The sequence below is a fragment of the Silurus meridionalis genome, chromosome 17 (genome assembly GCF_014805685.1).
Source record: "Silurus meridionalis isolate SWU-2019-XX chromosome 17, ASM1480568v1, whole genome shotgun sequence".
Classification (NCBI taxonomy): Eukaryota; Metazoa; Chordata; class Actinopteri; order Siluriformes; family Siluridae; genus Silurus; species Silurus meridionalis.
Window position 1 is genome coordinate 20,165,526 of NC_060900.1, and position 20,598 is coordinate 20,186,123.

At 37.8% G+C, this 20,598-nt stretch overlaps 1 protein-coding gene across 1 annotated transcript; it reads left to right on the plus strand.

Annotated features, from left to right (window-relative positions):
* The first annotated feature begins 476 nt into the window (after nucleotides 1-476).
* On the plus strand, nucleotides 477-11,912 carry scrt2 (scratch family zinc finger 2). Its single transcript, XM_046870275.1, has 2 exons — nucleotides 477-1,120; nucleotides 5,942-11,912. The coding sequence occupies exons 1-2, from the start codon at nucleotides 946-948 to the stop codon at nucleotides 6,703-6,705; spliced, it is 939 nt and encodes a 312-aa protein (XP_046726231.1). The 5' UTR covers nucleotides 477-945; the 3' UTR covers nucleotides 6,706-11,912.
* The last annotated feature ends 8,686 nt before the right edge of the window (nucleotides 11,913-20,598 follow it).

Genomic DNA, 20,598 nt, shown 5'->3' on the forward strand with positions numbered 1-20,598 from the left:
TGTGTCACTTCATTCGAAAACAATAGAGAACAGGACATGGAGCGCCCCCCCCAGCCACATGGCTTTATTGTCTGCCTCCTCCTACTCTCTTTCTCTTGCTCTATCTCTAGCCAAGTGAATGAGTGGGGGTGAAAGTAGGGGAGGCGGATTGTCAGTTGGGGGTCTGGTTGTGTTCCCCAGTCTGTGTGTTTGTGTGTGAGAGAGAGAAAAAGAGAGAGAGAGAGAGAGAGAGAGAGAGAGAGAGAGAGAGAGAGAGAGAGAGTGTGTGTGTGTGTGTGTGTGAATGCACAGACGGTTCAGTAGTAATTTGATGTGTGTCCCGGGGGACATTTGATGGATTAAAGCTAAGCAGCTCCATTGCTGAGTACCACCTGATCTCTCTCCCACTGCCGCCCCATATAAGCCTGGCTGACTGCTGATCTCAGCTAGTCTCACAGTCTCTTTCTCTTTCTCTTTCTCTCTGTCCTCACTCTGTCTTTTCTTTCTCCTCTTCCACTGTCTTTCTGTCTTTTTCTTTCTCTAAGTGGCCCCCACTGCAGCCCAGGAGCTATCCAGTGCTGAACGTGTTTTCATTTTTTCCCCCCTGATTTTTTTTCTTCTTCCACGAATGGGAGAGTGAGGGAGTGTATGCATGTGCGTGTGGTCTGTACAGTAGAGCACACACACACGCGCGCGCACACACACACACATACACACACTCAGCATTGCATCGTCCATCGTCTCTCTTCTTGCCTGCTCTCCATTTTCTTAATCTCCATCCCTCATTCTTTTAGTCCCTTTTTTTTTCTTGGATTTTTTTACCTTTTCTTTAAGTTGAGCAGATACACGGATACACGATTCAGCTTTCGCCGCAGCATTGCTGTTTTTTGGCTCCAGGAATCTTTTTCCCCCCCATTTTTCCCCCTCTTCGACGTCCATGCGTAGTGCTTCTAGTGCGTGTGAATCATGCCCCGCTCCTTTCTGGTGAAGAAGATCAAGCTGGATGATTTCTCCTCGTCTCCTGTGGCGGCATCTAACCATCATCATCATCATCATCACCATCACCTGGATGAGTCCTTTACTTTCACACGCTCCATCACGGACTCTGTAACCAGTTTGGGTATCCGGCTCAGTGAGAATGGTGAGTTTGAGTGTATGTGTGTATGCAAGTGTGGGATGTCTATCGCTTTATGCAAACACATGCCCAATATCTTTATCTTGCCAGCTTCTAAATCACTGCTTTCTTTTGACTGTTTCTGTAGCATAGCACAAACAGGGTGAATTTCATGCTGATGATTTTAGACTAAATCAGAGAAATATCACCAGATGTTCAGTAAAGCTTGCTGTTTTGTTTGGCTCCTGTATAATCCCTAAACCCTCTTTCACCTCATCCCTCTTTTCTCCCCCTGTCCCTCCCAAGCTCCTGCTTGTGTAGCTATGGACTTTTGTGTGTTTTTTTTTTTGACCCGGGCAATGTGCAGACACAATCCAGGTCACGGAGTAGCGATTGGCTTATGTAAATAAGGCCATATGATCGCGCTCTGGCGTGCTGCTGATAACGGGCTTGTTTCGCTGCGACTGCTAATGCTAAGTGCTAAGTCCCTTTCCTTATGTGGACAGGCTCCTGTTGCTGCACGCACAGTGATGCTGTTTGGACCAAAAGTGTCCCGGGGCATGATTAGATAATGCTTTTGTCCTTAGCTTGTCTTGCCCTTGAGTTTCCACCACCGTCCAGTCCACCCCCTATGGCATGTATATTAACATTCTCTCTCTCTCTCTCTCCTCCCCCATCCTTCTTTCTAGCAGATCTCTCTTTCTCGCAGTCTGTCGGTCTCCATCCCCTCCTTTTGCAACATATGAAACCAAGTTGGGGGGGCAGGATTTCAGTCACTGACACCACAAGAGACCTTCAAGTACAGTAGAGAACAACCGGAAAGAAAGGAGGGGGGTTAAACATATGAAGGAAAATGAGGAAAATGAGAATGTAAAAGGCAGGATTGCTAATAAATACATGATTAACAGTATGTACTGTAAATGTACACACATCCACCATAACCAGAGAGACAAAAAGACAAATAGCATCACAGATATGGAAGCTGAACTCTTAAATACACACATGCTGGACAAGGCAAAGCTAAAGTGGGGACATTCTGTACTCCCTCAGTATCTCTCTCTCTCTCTCTCTCTCTCTCTCTCTCTCTCTCTCTCTCTCTCTCTCTCTCTCAATATCTTTGGGCAGATTTGGGCAGCAGATGTCCGCTCCCCTCTGTCGTGCTATGATGTGTTTTCAGAGATAAGCTGACAGGAGATTTAGACTGAGCAAGAGAAAGGGTCAGAGATGAAGAAAATGTTGCTTTCCCACCTGTTGCAAAAAAACCCCCAGCAAATTCAGTCATATAATAGCTAGAAGTTTTTATAACTCATGCTGTTTGATTTTATGATGGCTTACATAAAAGTGCAGTTTTGCAAAAACCTGGACGTGTTTATTCTGACATTTGATGTACAAGACAGTGTAGTAAAATTTTTACAACCTGATTCCAAACGAAATCACACATTAGCCTACATTGCTTTTCTTCTCGATCTCTAGTGATGCCCAAAAATTGCACACTACTGCACAAAAAAATGGTTAAAAAATGGAAAAACAGCTCTGCATTTGTGGGTGAGTGATTTTGCCATGCATCAGCACTAATCTTGAAGAGCAGCATGTCTGTTACCTCAAGAACAAAGACTTCAGCAGTAGCTGAACATGTTGAATAGTACTTTATTTAGCATTCAAACTGTTTTAAAAGGGACTGGCTAATTAGTTTTTTATTTTACATTTCTATTATCGCAAAAAACAGAAAAAACGCTTACAGTCAATGTCAAAGTTAATCCATTAAATTGGTCTGTGTTTAAGTTGTTTTGAATGAGAACATTTGCTGAATGCTGTGCTGTAATGTTTATGAGCAATGTGGGATCTGGGCTTTGTGCAATATGAAATTATATCACAATATTTCTTTCTATTTCTGGAAAAATGCTTTAGTATTTTTTTTAGCATAATTGAATTTTCCACTAGTCTAATATTCTCTGGTTTTATAGGGCTCTAAAAACCTTCACATTTACACATATTTTAGTATGCTAGAGTTAAAACAGAGTTTTTATTCCCAGACCCTCATAAACAATTAGCCTTCAGAAGATCTGATTTTTGAGGTCTTTATTAATGACCTTCCATCTCCAGCCACAGCAGGAAGTAAAGGTGATGCTGATCAAAAGGGCACAATGGTGGCCTATTAGAGGCATCTGGCAGAGGCTGAAACCATAAAATATGTGGCTTTAACATTGAACTATTGACTGGCACATAATTACACTTATTTTGATCATTTCTCCAGGTCTCTATTTTGTTTTAATGTAAAAAAAAAAAAAAAAAGAAGTGCCAGACTTCACAGTTCTGCAGAACATCCAACACAGGCCAATATGGACCTGTTGCATTCTGAACGGCTTCACCTTCATAACCTGCTGCCTCATTAGCTATTATAAGAAATGCAAGATATAGAAGATTGTTTATATATACATTTTTTTAGCTAATGTCACTGACTCAAGTCAAAATGCAAACTTCCCAAATGCTGTCTAATTTTGTACTGTTCTTACAAATAGAACTTAACTGTACCTTTCCTGAGGTGGTATCCTCGAACATGGATAGCTTTTAAACCCTACATTTGCATATTTCTCCTAGAAATATAATATAATGTACCTTCATCAGGCTTTAAGATACATTCATGGATCACAATTAGTTTTTGAGCAAAGCTCTAAAGGGGTGCACTTTTCTATGTAAAAGATACAAAGGTACAAAAGCTGTGCCTTGGTTTAGTTTCATTTTTTTCCCTGAAAAAAAAAAGAAAACTTTTGCACTAAATGCTATCTGGTTACTGATGGCAGGAGTAATGAACAGAGATCAATGTTGGCTTTTCTTCATTTATGAAACAACTCCAGACAATTATGAATAAATTATTTGATGGACTACATATCACACTGTTATGGTGTATTATATGAAGTAGATAATTAAATAGAAATAAAAATTCATTCTTCATACTTCTGTGATTCTGCTTGCCTGATCCTAATGCTATCTATAGGATCGTTATCATGTGCAGGGCTGTGCTGGGTTTTTATCATGCGTAAGCACCTTAAGCACCGTAAACCTCGCTGAGCTTGCCTTCCTCTGCAGGCACTGCTTCTGGAATTGCTGTGCAGTGAAAAGGCTGCTGGAGTGCAGGGCATTAAAAGCGCTCTAATTGCGTGTCTAATAATGATCCCGGCCCTTCAAGGCACTTCAACATGCTTACGGCAGCAAGGCAGGTGATGTTGTGACCCTCGAAGGACAATAACAGCAATTTCCTCCTCCTTCTTTTGCCTTAATCCGTTTGCTCTTCTCTTTGACTGTAGCTTGGTTACCGAGGCCTATAGTGTGTGTCTCCTTAGACTCTGGCACTTTTGCTTTGTTTACTGCACGCCCAGTTGCACTGTTTTTTTTTTTTTAACAGCAGATAGGCTATTGATCAGCATGGAAACGGTGAATTTCATTAACAGGCAGTCAATACTTCATTTCTCTCGGTTTGCTGCGTTCAGAGGACTGGTGGAATGGTTTTTCCCCGACACTGTCTAGTTCTCATGTTAAATGTGATAGAGGATTTCTCACCCAGTGTGCGACGCAATAGCTATTAGGTTAAAAACATCGAGACGAACGGCTGCCACTCCGGCGCGGATATAATGTGGCTGAAATGATTTAAAAGACCCAGCGGCTGCCAGGAAACCTTTTAGCAGCACCCGAGTGTCTCTCTCTCTTTCTTTCTCGCTATGTCTCTCTCTGTCTGTGTCTCTGAATGATGTGCCAGGGGTCGGTCATTTATCTAGCAGTGAACAAGTGCAAAAAAAGGGGTTGCTTTGCGATGAAAGAGCAGTCAATATGTCTGGCTTCAGAATTGCTTTATTAATATTACTCTGAGCACTGACTCTACTTGAATGTCTGACTGTATTTCAAACAGGACTAATGCGAGGCTTGGAGTGAGGAAAAGAATGATGTAGCCCGTAGCATAACACAAGCCCCTAGCACTGATTTCGTACATGAAGTAATGGAGACAAAAAAAAAATTATGTATACAACCACTTACCCATAGAGGCCATTCGGTAATCTTATCAATGGAATTCAGCTAGTCAATAAGATTAGTTTATCTATAAGAGAGAGATCAAGGGAGAGAGAGACAAATGGCTGTACTCCCAATACATTTACAACATTTAATAAGTAATTATCTTTGTGTTACAAGCCTTAGCAACAGACACACTCACACTTTCGACACACAATCAGTAAAGGGATATTTAAGTACTCTGAAATATACTCCGAATCAAACAAAAGTAATAATAATAATAATAATAATAATAATAATAATAATAATAATGATAATAATAATAGTAATAATAATAATAATCATCATCATTATCATTATCATCATCATCATCATCATTATCACGTAATAACTAATTAACAGTGGTTTAACTCTATCTTACTTATGATATGAGCAGTCATAAGTTCTCACTTTTATAGTAGTATTTGACTAAAGAAATTAATGTCTGTAACAATTATATAATTTTTTATTATTTATTAATGATTAAGGCATATTAGCATTAAATACGGTGTGAGTAATTTGTCAAAATTGTCAAAAGTCAAAACACTATCCAAATTCATGTTTCTGTGGCATGTAGATTCTTGGAATGAAAAAGAAAATATCAGCTTATGTGGACCATTAACATCCAGTCAATCATGACTTGGATTATTTCTACTTACCTGAAGATTATATGGCCTACCAATGAAAAAAACAGGTGGCTTGAACAAGCTTTAAGATGTTCTAGCATATATGTGTTTTAGGGGTGTGGCTTTAGTGGTAGGAGATAAACTAGAAATTTAATTGTTTAATCTTTTCTCTATTCTACAGGCTACATCCAGGACTACATCAGTCCATCAGCATATCAGGGTGAGAAGAAGCTTAGCTCGGCTGTGTCTGATCCACTCTATGCTCCAGAAAACAGTGGAGGAGAGGAGTACTGTGAGCCGGACTTGGAGCATCCTGACAGCCCTCAGTCCGGCCTGACGGCCCGTGGCTACTACAGTGGAGAATCCGAAAGCCAGAGTGATGGCTACACAGCAGATGGTTTCTTCATCTCAGATGGACGTTCACGCAGGAGAGGCGAGTCCAAGGAGGCACGCAAAAGTGGCGCAGACGTGAAGGAGTCGGGTGCAAGACACACGTGCAACGAGTGCGGCAAGACGTATGCCACGTCATCCAACCTGAGCCGCCACAAGCAGACGCATCGCAGCCTAGACAGCAAGATGGCGCGCAAGTGTCCAACATGTGGCAAGGTGTATGTGTCTATGCCAGCGCTGGCCATGCATGTGCTCACACACGACCTCAAGCACAAGTGCAATGTGTGCAGCAAGGCGTTTAGCCGCCCATGGCTGCTGCAAGGCCACATGCGCTCACACACCGGTGAGAAGCCATTCGCATGTGCCCACTGTGGCAAGGCCTTCGCTGATCGCTCCAACCTCCGCGCCCACATGCAGACACACTCTGCCTTCAAGCACTACCGCTGCAAGCGCTGCCACAAGACCTTTGCTCTCAAGTCATACCTGAACAAGCACTACGAGTCGGCCTGCTTCAAGGGATCCGGAGATGAGGATGAGTCTGGCTCTGAGAACTGAGCACCACACAGTGAGAAAATGGATGAGAAAGGAAAAAAATCTACAGTTAATTAATCCTTCACCAAGCCCTTGTACACACACACACACACACACACACACACACACACACACACACACACACACACACTGAAACAAATGCGCCTTTTCCCCCTCCTTTTTTAGAAAGCAATATTTTCGCTGAGATCACTTTGGAGAAGAAAAAGCAAAACAATAATGAGAAGACAAAAAAATGAACTAATGCTGGATATTTCTTCACTTTTATTGCTAACTGTCCACAGATACATGACAACATACTCCAAGTTTCTTCTTCTCTCTCTCTCTCTCTCTCTCTCTCTCTCTCTCTCTCACACACACACACACACACACACACACACACACACACACACACACAACTACACAAAAACATACACACTTATTATGAGGCCTGGCATGTGAATTTTTATCAATGACTATAATAATAATAATAATAACAATAATAATACAAATAATAACAACAATGATAGTAATAATATTTAGAATCCTGATATTTTATAGCAAATCATATGAAAACAAACAAAAAAAAATACTAAGACAAAAAAAGGACAACAGTGTTCCTTCCTTTTTTAGAAACAAACAAAAAATGACCTCATGTATTTTTATGCTGCTTTTTTTGTTTTGCTAAGAGCTGAATTCTTTTGCAACTGCCAACTTTTATGACAATGTCAATAATGACAGTATTTGCAAAAAAAAAAAGGCCACTAAAAAGTTGAAAACTTTTTTCCACCAGTCTTTAGTAATTTAAATTCAACGGGTGTTATTTTTCTATTCCAGTCCCAAACTCCAGCATTTTATTTATCTTTTTTTGTGCCAACCAACCCAATATTTCATGGAGGTGTGATCTTTGGAAATGGGACTGTTTTATGGACTCTTCAGAATACAGTGTTTTTCTCACCACGTGCAGACATTAAGGACTAAACAAGGAAGGTGTAACTTAGAGACACTTTCCGGTTTCAAACCTGTAGTTTTTGGTCCTGTTTAACAGGATGCAATATTCCATGATACAAATCATTCTCACAATTCACAGTGACTGGAATGAGGACATTTTAGAAGCAATCTCAACCCACAATGCAGGTCTTCCTCTGCCTTTTTGGCTCAAACTGACTTTTCATGTGTTCCCTCTTCCTGGAAATCCCCCCCCCCCCATTCCAGTCTAGATATTACCTCACTAAGAGGCAGGTACGACCTCTCACCCATCCATTCCAGACTCCCTGTCCATCCTTCACCCCTGTCAAAAGAGTGACCTCATTTCTTACCATGTCAGTATTCTTTTATATATTTATTTATGTATTTATTTATTTATTTATTCATATACTATTTATACTTTTATTTAAGTATTTATTTTTGTTCTTATTTATTGGTGTTATTTATTTAATTTATTCATCTGTGTATTTGGAATACTAAATACCGCCATTGACCTTGTAAGATGCTGCTCTTGAAAGAAAAAATGTTTATATGCATGATGAAACTGTAGGAAAGAAAAAGTCCATGTGGCTTTTAGCTTTTTCTGTCCTTTATTTCTTTTAAAGAGGAACAATGTACAGCATTTGAGAAGTTAGAAATGATACTTTGTTTCACAGGCAATAATTCTTCCTTGGCACAGCAATGGACTTGTATAATCATAGCTGTCCTGTCTGCAGACCACTTAGGGCAATAAATGAACGAGCCTGAACACAAACCACAAAGTCATCCTCCATCTCGTTATTGTCATTTTTATTTGAAATAAATTAGCTTTGAGTTGGGAAAAGCATCCCTCAGTGATGCTCGGGGCACACATTGAACCCTGATAATAGTAAGACTTCGTTTATTTCCATAAACATGACTCATTTCATCTCCAGTGGTAAATAAATCACAATTAACAAGCCATTTTGGTTTTTAAACTGACTAGTAGTGTCCATAACAACAAAAAATTGATGTAGTTTATTTTCTAACTTTATCAGCCATTGTAGCTAGGGATATTATCGAACTAACAAGCACTAACTAACCGACGCTGTGTAATCATATATTTACACTGACATTCAGTCAAATAATTTAATTATTTTCTGTGTCATTCATGACAAATTATCAGGATAATGATACAATAACCTAATAGTAATAAAAATAATTAGTAAAATTCCGATTACATAAGATTCCTGGCTTACAAAAGTCCAGAAAACTAACATCACTGAATATTACAATATACTTTAAAATACATCCATTAATTATTAACATAAGGCTGCAAATTAGACTGCTTTAATTCGTTTATTTCGTTTGTGTGGTTCATCACATTGCTCACTCTTGACTAGTGTCACATATCCTGAATAGATTTTTTTTTTTAAACATGCCACATTGCAAGTTTGATAATCGTAGACGAGAGCAAGTAAATAACATCGGACCTGAAGTTTTTGTAAATGTCTGAGGCAAAGTGTCTCGGCCTGTAGTTAAACTCTGATCTAATGAGCTGGGATCGGATATATTGTTATTATACTATTTATTCAAGGACATGCTTTAGGTCTGCATCAACACATTGGATGAATGCTTCACTGCCTTCCCTTATAGAAAAGCCACGTAATCTTCTCAAGTGAATTTTTTTATAGATGCATTTAATGCACAATGTGTAGATTTGTAGACCGTATGCTTTTCATTTTCCACATATGATTTTTCACTAAATTTATTTCATTTGTCCCATGTAGGCCATCTGTTTATTTTGTTTATCTTGCCCATGTTATGACATGTTGCTCTCATAATCCCATTGTATATAATTTAACAACAATATAAACCTTCAAATAATTCAACAATCCTTATGGATATGGTTAGGGAAAGTATCAGAGCCAATATTTTTAGATGTAATGTTTGCAGTGCTGATAACTAAAAAAACAAGGCTGCAACAATGATATTTAATATCTATAATCACAGTGACGTTGACATGTACAAGATTAAAGGATAAATAGTCTCAGTTATAGCTAGGTCATTATGATCATTTTTAGCGTACTGTATGTCTCATCATTTACCCCAATCAGCACCCTGCCTTTGAAGTCAGGCTGCTAAAAAACGAGCGATGGAACAACAACAATTATCCAGATTACCTACATCTGTGGCACATTTAGGCCTCACTTTTATCTGCGCTACATTTGGAAGAGGCAAATCAGAACAGGTCTCTAAATGAAGTGGGCCAAGGGATGGAGATTTTTGTCCAAAGGATAGTGATGCTATATTTAATGGCTTCTCTTGCAGAAAGAGAGAGAGAGAGAGAGAGAGAGAGAGAGAGAGAGAGAGACCTGACAGGTCAGAGAAACCTGCAGGCTAATATTCGAGCATTACAGTGCGGTCTGTACGTGCACCTAGCTTTCAGTGTGCTAAAAATAAAACCTTTGTAGAAAGAAGGACACATACACTGTCTCATTATGTCCTCCTTATCAACGCTGATGCCTCTGTGATGTGAAGCGTAGCTTCTAGACAGGCGGCATTTGACGTTGGGTCAGGAACGAGGTTCAAAACGAATATCTGTCACCGGTGACAGGGTGAAGTAAGCAGAACAGTAACGGCAGCACGGGTGGCGTGCAGCAGCAAATGCAATTCTGTTCAAACTCTGTGATGTAGACATAGAGTGTAGTATTACAAGTGTGTGGTGTTGTTATTCCTTTCTAGTAGTTCCAGATTAGAGCTCAGTGAATTGAATGATAGAGTCTTAAACAAGTCTTCACTGAAACCTCCTCTCCTTTTCATTTATTTCTCTCTGTAGTTTTATAACTCATATCCTTTCACCGTATTTTTTTCCTTCTTCGAGGCTGTCATTCTCTTCTTCGCTCCCTCTCTCTCAGGGTGAACAGGTGCTAGTGGACAGGCGGGGAGACAGAGAGAGAGTAATTGAGGCTGAGGCTGACCTTGACGATGAAGGTCGAACCAGCAGCAGGCGAATGCACTGTCAGCGCTTTGCATATTCTAAATCGGACGACACAATATCCGTAATAGTGCAAAACCCACAGGGAATCAGAGATGAGCTTCTCGGCCCATCCCCTCGCCTCCCACCCTCTCTTCCTCAATTCTCTCAACCCATCCATCCGCCCACGCATCCATGACCTCTCCCTTAACAATTGACTTTCATTGTCTTCAAATCAGTGCGGTTCAAGTCTACAAGCGCAGCAACAGAGGCAGCATGTAGACACTTTTCCTGCTCACAGCTTCTCAGCCCAGTTCATTACCCACCAATGCATCATGTCTGTGAATGAGTCATTATTTTTCATCTATCGCTCATTTTTCTTTTTTTTCTTCTTCTTCTTGCACACAAGCTTTCAAACCTAAAGCCTAAGATTAAAAGCAATGATGAAACCCACTGAATAATGAATTGTTTTATTATGCAAAGCCCTTAGTAACAGCCCTTAGCCTTTATAAGGACATTTGAAGATTCATGACTAGCTTTACCTCTCTATTTTACTTAGCAATCAAATGTTAAACCATTTTTAATGTATGTCAAGCAATGCCAGTATTAAAACGGGGAATCCGGTCGACATGTGGTCCAAAGGTCACAGTTCACTATTAAGGACTATCACCAGAGGACTACTAACAGAATTTCATGGGAAAGCATTGTTCCTCTATGATGAACTTGTAAATATATTTGTAAATATTTCACAGCAATAATATGACACTGCATGTGAAAAAAAACTGATCTTTTTTTCTTTTTCTCTTTTCTTAGATTTTTTTTTTGCATTGTATAAACTGGTACCAGTAAAAGCCTGGACAGAAAACACAAAATCAGGGACACGCCTTCTTTAGCTAATATCTGCTGTCGGCTGCATTGACCAGTTGTTGTCAACATGGGATCATTTTCTGTATTACGAGATCTGTTGATGTTCTCTCTTTTTTCATTTTTTTTTCCCTTCTGTCTTTTGTCTAAGTGCCCAGCTTGGCTGCACAGTAATGAAAAGTGCCAAAAAAAGTATAATTTCCATAACAAAAGCCTTCGACTTATGGCGGCCTTCTCACAAGTCTCCATATGGTCCTCAAGCTACAGAATTTCGATTTTCACTCTTCTTTCTTACTCTTACCCACACTCTTCTTTTTTTTTTTAAACATCGGGAAAAATGTTAAGCCATGACTTAGAATGAGTGCTTTTGATTTTTTTCTTATTTTTATTTGTACCACTGCTATTAGAAGTGGGAATAATACTGGTGATGACTGATAATGACAATAATAAAACCAATAGCACAAACAATTTACAGTGTCTTGCCATTATGTTTATAGTTTTAAACAGTGTTGGGCAGTAACGCGTTACTGTAACGCAGTTACTTTTGACCGTAACTAGTACTGTAACGCATTACTTTTTAAATAAAGTAACTCCGTTACCGTTACCGTATGGTGCGTTGTCCGTTACTTTTTTAAATGAATGAATTTGGGCTGAAGTGTAGCCTACAGTCTAACCTGTTTACAGCAGCGACGCATTGTAGGATTGGTGGATGAACCACTGTAAACACGAAGAAGACGCACTGTGGGCGTGTTTCCGTTTATTCAAGTATGTGCAGCAGTGATAGAGGTCGAGGCAAGAGCAAGACGAGTTTCTTAAAGTGGAAATATGCTCATTATTTCACTTTAGTTGAGCATAAAGACAAAAACGTTTTAGTCAAATGTAAGCTGTGTCTTTCTGGTTTGAAGGTCGTGTCTACTGCGATAAACAGCAACTCCAATCTGTCGAAGCTCCTAAAGGAACTCCATGCCTCGACGAAGCTAGAAGCTAGAAGCTAACCTGGTGTTCTGTTGTACATTGTTGATAGTTTTCATACTTAAGCTGTGAAAGGAACCTTTTTAAGGGCTCAACACAACAGCTTTTATGATGCAGAAGCCACTTTAGTTTTGGATTCTGAATATATTATTCAGCTTGTTTTGTTATTTATTTCAGAAATCCTTGTGATATTTAGTTTGTGCTGGTCTGACTTTAATAAAATAGTGTTTAAAAATTACTTTGTGTTTAAGTCAGTTTTGTTTTTTGTATAGATCATAACGCATAAAAGGGCATTAATGGGAACATTAAAGAACGTTCTTTAAAAAAGTAACTAAAAAGTTCATTTTAACAGTAACGCATTACTTTTTGGTGTAAGTAATCAACAAAGTAATTTCGTTTTTTGAATGAAGTAACTAGTAACTGTAACTAGTTACTAACAAGCACAACACAGGTTTTAAAGCCATGTTGACTAATCAATTTATGGGATATATATCAGTGCATGTATACAGTATGTCTTAACCATAATCTATAACAGTATGGATACAGTATATCTTAACCATACACCATAAAGATCGGTGCAATATTACTGCTACATTGTGCATTCTTATTTTGCTCTTTTCTTTTTTCAATTTAGAACTTTACATTGCTTTTGACACTGCTGAGCTTCAACAACTGAAAAAAAAAACCTCTTTGGATTGTATTGTTATTCATAACTAATCCACATCAGCATGGTGTAATGCAGCCCTACATGAAATGGAGTTACTGTTATCACCCTGACATTCAATATTTTTAAATAACAATGCATCCTGACATGTCTCATTCTTCTTACACCACAGCATTCTGTGTATAATTACATCTTTTTAATGAATATAAAGACATTATACTTTCATAGTCACATTTAATTTTGTGAAATACACTAGCTATAAATGCATTCCCTCACTGACCTCTCACATGTATATTACTTCTGAAGTTATTATTATTATTATTATTATTATTATTATTATTATTATTATTATTATTATTATCCTCCTCCCCTTCATCATCCAGAGAAAAGGCAGGATCAGGGTTAGGTAAGAATCCAGACTGAGCATTTATCTCACTCTGATAGTATGTGTAAAAGTCAAACCTATAAGCCAGCAATGATTAGTAACCCGTGTGTAGGGTTTAGTATGTTAAAGTGTGTGTATCTTGGGATGTGTAGTCTGCAGTGGCCATGTTTGTAGGCCACGGTGTGTTTTGACTCACTGTTAATGTCAGTATAGCTGACTGTGATGTCCTGATATCTGCAAGCTATTTAAACATTACCATATGTAAATATTTTCTATAGAAACAATGTTGTATTAAACTGAATACATTATTGTTAATCTTGATGCTGGATCTATGGTCATCTATAGTCTTTTGAATAAAAATATGAATGCCACTGATGCATGATATGTATAATACCATAATGTAATGGTCATACTATGCATGCACTTTTTCCCCTTTTGATATAAGGCACCACCTCATATATTCAGATTCATTAACATTCAAAGACTTCCTGCTCCACTTCCCATAAACACTCTGGTCTCACTGTTAGGAGCAATTTAATACCAGTGACATGTAGGTCAGGTTGCTAAGAGGCTATCAAGAGGACATTTTGTATGCATTAATAAGGCCTTGCCACACAATCGCATCCTGTGAAAGACATGCGGACAGCAATCAGAGAGCAGGTATTCGCTGACAGCACAAAATACACCTGACGTGTGAGGAAGAAATGGCTTTTGCGTGCTGATCCAGGACACGGCATCCCTGCATGAGCTATCCCATGATCCATTATACCAGACTGTAATCCATTATGCAGGACTGCTCTCAGATCAGTGCCAGCAAACACGGTGGGAACAGCACGAATTTGAAGGCACAAGCATCTGTTCTGGTGCCGTTATTGATGATTCTTAATGATTAAAATTTAATGGAACATTGATTTTATGCTGGACCAGAGTGTTTTCCTGAGGTGGGGTGCGAAAGAAAAAAGAGAGAATTGAGTAAAACTGAATTATGAGCAGCGTGAGCAGGATTATCGTAGCAAGTGGGGTTCAATCATAGCCTCCTTCAGTGTCCTACAGCTGCTGAAACCAGGGAGAGAGAGAAAGAGAGAAAGAGAATGAGTGAGACAGAGAGAGAGCGAGAGAGAGAGAGAGAGAGAGAGAGAGAGAGAGAGAGAGAGAGAGAGAGAGAGAGAGAGAAAGAAGGTTTTTGAATTGATTTACCACCCTAAATATTGACAGGAAACACATTTTATCTACGGTAAAATATGCGTACTGCAGCATAGTATCTATACAGCATATATAACATTGAGTATACATTATTTTCTGTACCTATTGTATTATGTAAAGGACATATTCTTTGTAAACAAGCATCAATGTTCATGAATTATACATACCCAAATTACATTGATTATTATTTAAATAATTATATATGTTTGTAATTTATTTTAATTTATACCTACTAGTCATAATTGCCACTGTGTAATGATTTATAGCCTAATTTCTCCAGGCAGCTATGAGGCTGAATTTGTAGAATAACACTTTTCCACTTGACCGTATAATGTTGAGCAATAAACGGCTACTAGAAATAATTATTCAGAATGTCGCAGGATATTGTTCAAAGAACAGAAAATGGGGCTTAAATGAAAATTAAATATAAGCAGATGTGTAGTAGTTTTTTTAGTAATTGATTTATGATGTGCTCAACCAGGGAGGAGATTTATAGTGAAATGCTGCTCGCTTGGAATAAAAATGAAACTTTGAAAGTTTTGTGCATATATATATATATATATATATATATATATATATATATATATATATATATATATATATTTTTTGTGTGTCATAGATAATATTCTGATGTTCTTTGTAGGGGTGCAATATTTTTTGAGTTGTATTCCAAAAGTTGAGCTTTACATGAACCTTAGTGCATGCCCCAGTGTATCTTTGATTATAAAATATAATAATAAAAGAAAAAACCTAATATGCATACATTTTTTTTTTACTGTTTGGTTTGTCTCCTGTGAATGCTATCCTACAGGGTGGAGATCTTTACAAAAAGCCATTAAAAGATCAATTATTAATAAGGTCTGCAATATTGAATACTCAACAGTGAGATGCTGAGTTGACAGAGGAGAGCCTGACCCAGCATAATCCCATGCAGCGTGGTAACTGTGAGAACATGCAGAGGATGGATTGTTCTGATGATGTGCTCAGAGTCAAAGAGAGTCATAAGAATTTCGGAAAAAAGTGTTAATTATAAAGAAAGTACCTAATCTAAAATGATTTCAGTCAAATAAAATCCCTTGATTAGATATTTCCAGGTTAGCTACTAACGTCACCAAATGGCAACGCTGTGCTTCATACTCAATGTTACCACTGTTGACTTGCATCATGGACTATGAACAGAAGAGACATATCTTTTTCTTGATTTAATTTACAAAGCAAACATTTAGTAATCTTTTACACATTCTGTGTGTGTTTTTTTTTAACAACCATACAATCAGTTCACTAAAATCTGAGAGGGTGGGTAACATGAAAAATCTATTAAAGTTGTTAAAATTAGAATGGGAACTCTCCTATTTTGAGTTGTCTCCAGCCCTTTATCTAGTCTCTGGTCTGATGAGCTGATTGCACTTAAATAATTAACATACAGTAAATGCATGCCATTAAATAAACCACTACAGTGGATGTGATACAGTATGACACTATTCTTTGTATAGAAAACCTTAATTGCTAAGATTCTGGCTCTGCTACTATATATTACAAGGACTCATTTGTTTCTGCTAAAAATACTTTGCTGAGACTGTAGCTCTGTTCTAAAGCTATCGCTCAATAATCTACACTCCAATTTATCAGTTATAGACTGAGCTGTGCTTCATTAGGATGCCCTCTGCTGGTGAAAGTTGTGTTCTCTGGAAAACTAAAACGACCCGTAGATACAGTTTTTATTCTGTTCTCACTCAGTGTACCTGAAGCATGTGTTCACCTTGTTTTCATTTACAAATCAGAATTCAAATTATGTTCATATACAGCACACAGCACGGGCCCTATATCTCAGAGGGACTACAACTGACAATACACACCAGCATAGAGAGGCGTTCCTTTATTTCTCTCACTTCTATTTCCAGACTGCTAAACATGAACAAGTTCTGCTCATGACATACACACTTATTTTGGCTCTATCCCTCAGGCCTTTAAGCTACACATTATACTTAAACGTATGTAATATTGCCTAAGTATAAAGGAGTACTAAAACATAAGCAGAGGCTACATCTGAAACCACAACTCCATTATATAATTGTACATAGTCTGCCATAGTCTAGTCAAAATAGTCAAAAGTGGTATTTGGGACAAACACCTTGCATATTGAAACAAGGTAAACATTTTGATTTATTATAGTAGGGCTCTGAATATCCTGTATGTGTTATTTTAACTTTCATGCACACATGGGCACAGAGTTCAAGTTTTAATTATCAGCTCAGCTTTTAATATTGAAACAGAGAGCAGTGCTCTGGACACAATCCACTTGGAAGATCCCTTTGGACAAAATAATAATGAACAATATACAAAGGCTTGGCACTGAAGAGCGTTTCGGACGACTGCAGTAGTACACTGGTAGAACAAGTAGTACTGAAAAGTAGTACTGAAGTGTTGAATCTGCTGATTTACGCAGAAAAGGCTTCACTAAACTTTTCTGAACGTTATGTTTAAAAACAGTGTTTTATGTATCTTAAGTCTTGTTTTTATGAATCAATCTAGAAGAATTGTAAGTTAGGTATGATTTGGTGGAAGAAATAATGCAATTTTGCTAGTAATTATTTCAGATATCTGCAAATCTTTCTCCTTTATTCAGTAAGTTCAGGAAGCTCTTTATTCAGGCACTATGCAAACAGCTGCAAAGAACTGAATGTTTCCACCTAATCTCTCCTCAAGCCTCTGTTACTTGACTGGCTTTTCATACAGTTCTTTTTTTTTTCTTTTGCATATTCGGCAGTTTCTTGATACTGCTATTAAACACACACTTGCTTTAGAGTCAACAGTGTGTCTTGGAATTGGTGCAGAACTACGCAGACAGAACGAGCACCACAGCCTCATTAAAAGGCTGCTCTTCTGTGTAGTGTTTCATCGCTTGTGACGGCCAGGCTCTTTAGCTGGCTGTGTTTGATGTTTTGCGTTGTTTGTGTGCAAGCCCATCTGCTTGGTCCTCTCTCCGCTGGCAGGAGGTCCACGTTCCCCTTCTGCCGCTTCACTGAAGCACTGTCAGGGTGTTCAGAAATCCGAGCGTCGCACTCTTCATCAGCCATCCATGGAGCAATGTCAAAGACAGCGGCTGGAGAAAGAATGAGCAAATTACGACTATAGAAGAATCTTCAAGGAGATAGGGACAGGAAAAGATTGGTTGATGTTTTGGAATGAAAAGCATAAATTAAATGCTACAGTATACAATTTATATTTTTTATTTAGAGTTTTCCATGCTGTTTATTTTAAGTGAACTTACAAAAGACTAAAATTAATAATTCAAGTAGAAAGCACATGCAGCGCTATCATTTCCAAGCATTAGTTTGCTGTGGAAGTCAGAAAATCTGCACAATTTTAGTCCTTTGACCTGATAAAACTATGGAGAAACGTAAGCTGAAGAAACACACTAGCATCTACTATAACAACATTTGCATGTTGTAGCATTTTAAATTGTATAACTCGGCAACTGTAAAGCAAAAATTTGGTTTGGAAATGGGAATAAAAAAAAAATTTACATTTATTTATTTTTGAAGTATGAAGTATTTTTTTGAAATATATATCAAAGGCTTATCATGTTTAAAAACAAAATACAAAAAAAAATTAAAACAAGAGAATACCTTGTTGTATAAAATAACGTTTTTGATTTTGTTTAACCGTCAATGTTGAAAACAAACACAGATTGTTTTGAAGTATTGGCTGAGGCTGAATTCCTTCTACCCCAGACTGTAGATTAACATAGCTGGTGAATGAAAACACTTTGGGGTGAAATTCCCTGAAGAATTCTTCAAACCCATTTCACTCACTCATCCATAACACGTCATCAGCAGATTGAGACAAAGTTTGTTCTCAATCATTGATTTTTAAAAATGCTTTTAAAAAAACTCGAAGTAGATAGATAGATAGATAGATAGATAGATAGATAGATAGATAGATAGATAGATAGATAGATAGATAGATAGATAGATAGATAGATAGTAAATGGAGTTAAGTTGACTTTTTATAAATAGTAAATGAGGTTAAGAATGATAATGGCAAGTGCAGCTGATCTGTTTACTTTACCTGATAAAGCTGAGAAAGCTTATGTGTGCCTGTCTTTCAGCAAATGTGTGTTCCTCTCTATATACTATGTAATAGTTTGAAACCCATAATGAGGCCCCATGGAAGGTTAATTGATAGTTTGCCCTCGTACTTAAGGTATCATAGGATATCCAAATACCCCTGTCACCACCAGAATTTTTACAATTGTATTAACTCTTTTTTGTTGTTGTTTACACTGCTACACAACTTAATTGGACTACTTAATTGTACGCTGATTTCCCACATTTGTATACATTTCAACAATATGCTTGGATTTTCTGTAGATTCTGTTATATTTTGTATAAATGTAAGAATGTTTATTCTAGCGCTAAACATTTCATCTTTTCATTCCACTTTATTCAACAAAGATTCGACAGAAGGCATGAGGGCACATATATCTGTACTTCACTCCATCTTGCTAGCTGCTCTCTTACTGGCACTGCTGTGAGCATACAGCCTGCATAGTACACAAAACACCCATCTGTGCTTGTTTATTTTGCATTTTAGTCAAATGGCCTGTGTACTTCCAAGTTTCTCTTCCCTATGTGCCATGCAAAAACTATGATCTGTGGGCAGTCCTTTATGCATGCCAGTAAAATGTAAACAAATAACAGTTGTGGTACAGTAGTTGTGTGTTTTATTAGAAAACATGCCAAATTCTAAAGCTAAACATGATTCCAAAGCCTCACATAAATACAAGTGCAGTTTTACCAGGGACCTAGAAACAAAACATCTTCCTACACTTTATTATATGTACATGTGCAAACACATTCACTCACACACAATGAATAATGTCATTGCCAGGCTGTCAAGGTAGCAGCCCTGTTTGCCAGTGGAGTACAACAGACCTGTCATATTCAGTGTTTGGGTGGGTGATAAGGCAAGAAAACCAGTTGGTGCAAGTATGTGAGAATATGATGCACAATCCTAGGTTTTTGCTAACAAAGCACTAATATATATATTTTTTTATTTATGGTCAGGGTCATGAATCCAGTGCCTACTCTTCGATTACTGGGAAAAAGAGGAAGAGAATTCACCTTAAATGTGACACCAGTCCATTGTAGGGCATCATGCAGACATTCATACACTCAATCACACATGTGCAATTCAACATAGTAAAGAGAAAACCCATGTGCATACATGAGTAGCATGCATAAAAAGCTACATTTAGAACCGTTTGTGCTTGATGAGAATGAAACCTGGTAATGTATCATGATTTTACTATCAATACCCTATCAATACCCTCTCTTCAGTATATTAGGAATATATACATTATGCCTGGTAAACTGGGTTTAATACTAGAAAGCAGCACTAATCTTACCATTACTATATCTTATGAATAAACATTTGTACCAAATCAAGGAAGTGCTTATTTTATTTTACTATCTTGATCTTACACATCTCTCCAAAATTATAAACAGCTTCAGAATGATATTTCATGACCATCATAAGTGATGGCAGATGATAAAAGTTTGTTAACTGCAGCAGATTGTAACTAACAATTAAACTAACAAATTATAATAAATGATTAATTTTAACTATACTGTTTTAAAATTTTCTTGGAAATTGATTCAAAACCTGGTACAAAAAAGATAGCTGGACCAACTGCAGGACAAACCAGTCCTGACAAGACTGTTACCAACCCCCTATATAAATCCATTCCAATTACTTCTCACCCCATTTGCATTGCATAATCTAATGGCAAAAGCTCCTTGCTATCATCATCACTTTAAATGCACAGAACTGCACTTAGATGTATGGAGGAGGCGAGGCAGCGAGAGTACGGAAGTCAGAGTGAAAGAATGGGATATAAATAAAAAT

What these genes read in the sequence shown, in the direction of transcription:
- scrt2 (XM_046870275.1), top strand. Translation starts at nt 946, where the DNA reads ATGCCCCGCTCCTTTCTGGTGAAGAAGATCAAGCTGGATGATTTCTCC. An exon ending in TATCCGGCTCAGTGAGAATG is followed by an intron (nt 1,121 to 5,941) that starts GTGAGTTTGAGT and finishes TCTATTCTACAG; the next exon opens with GCTACATCCAGGACTACATC.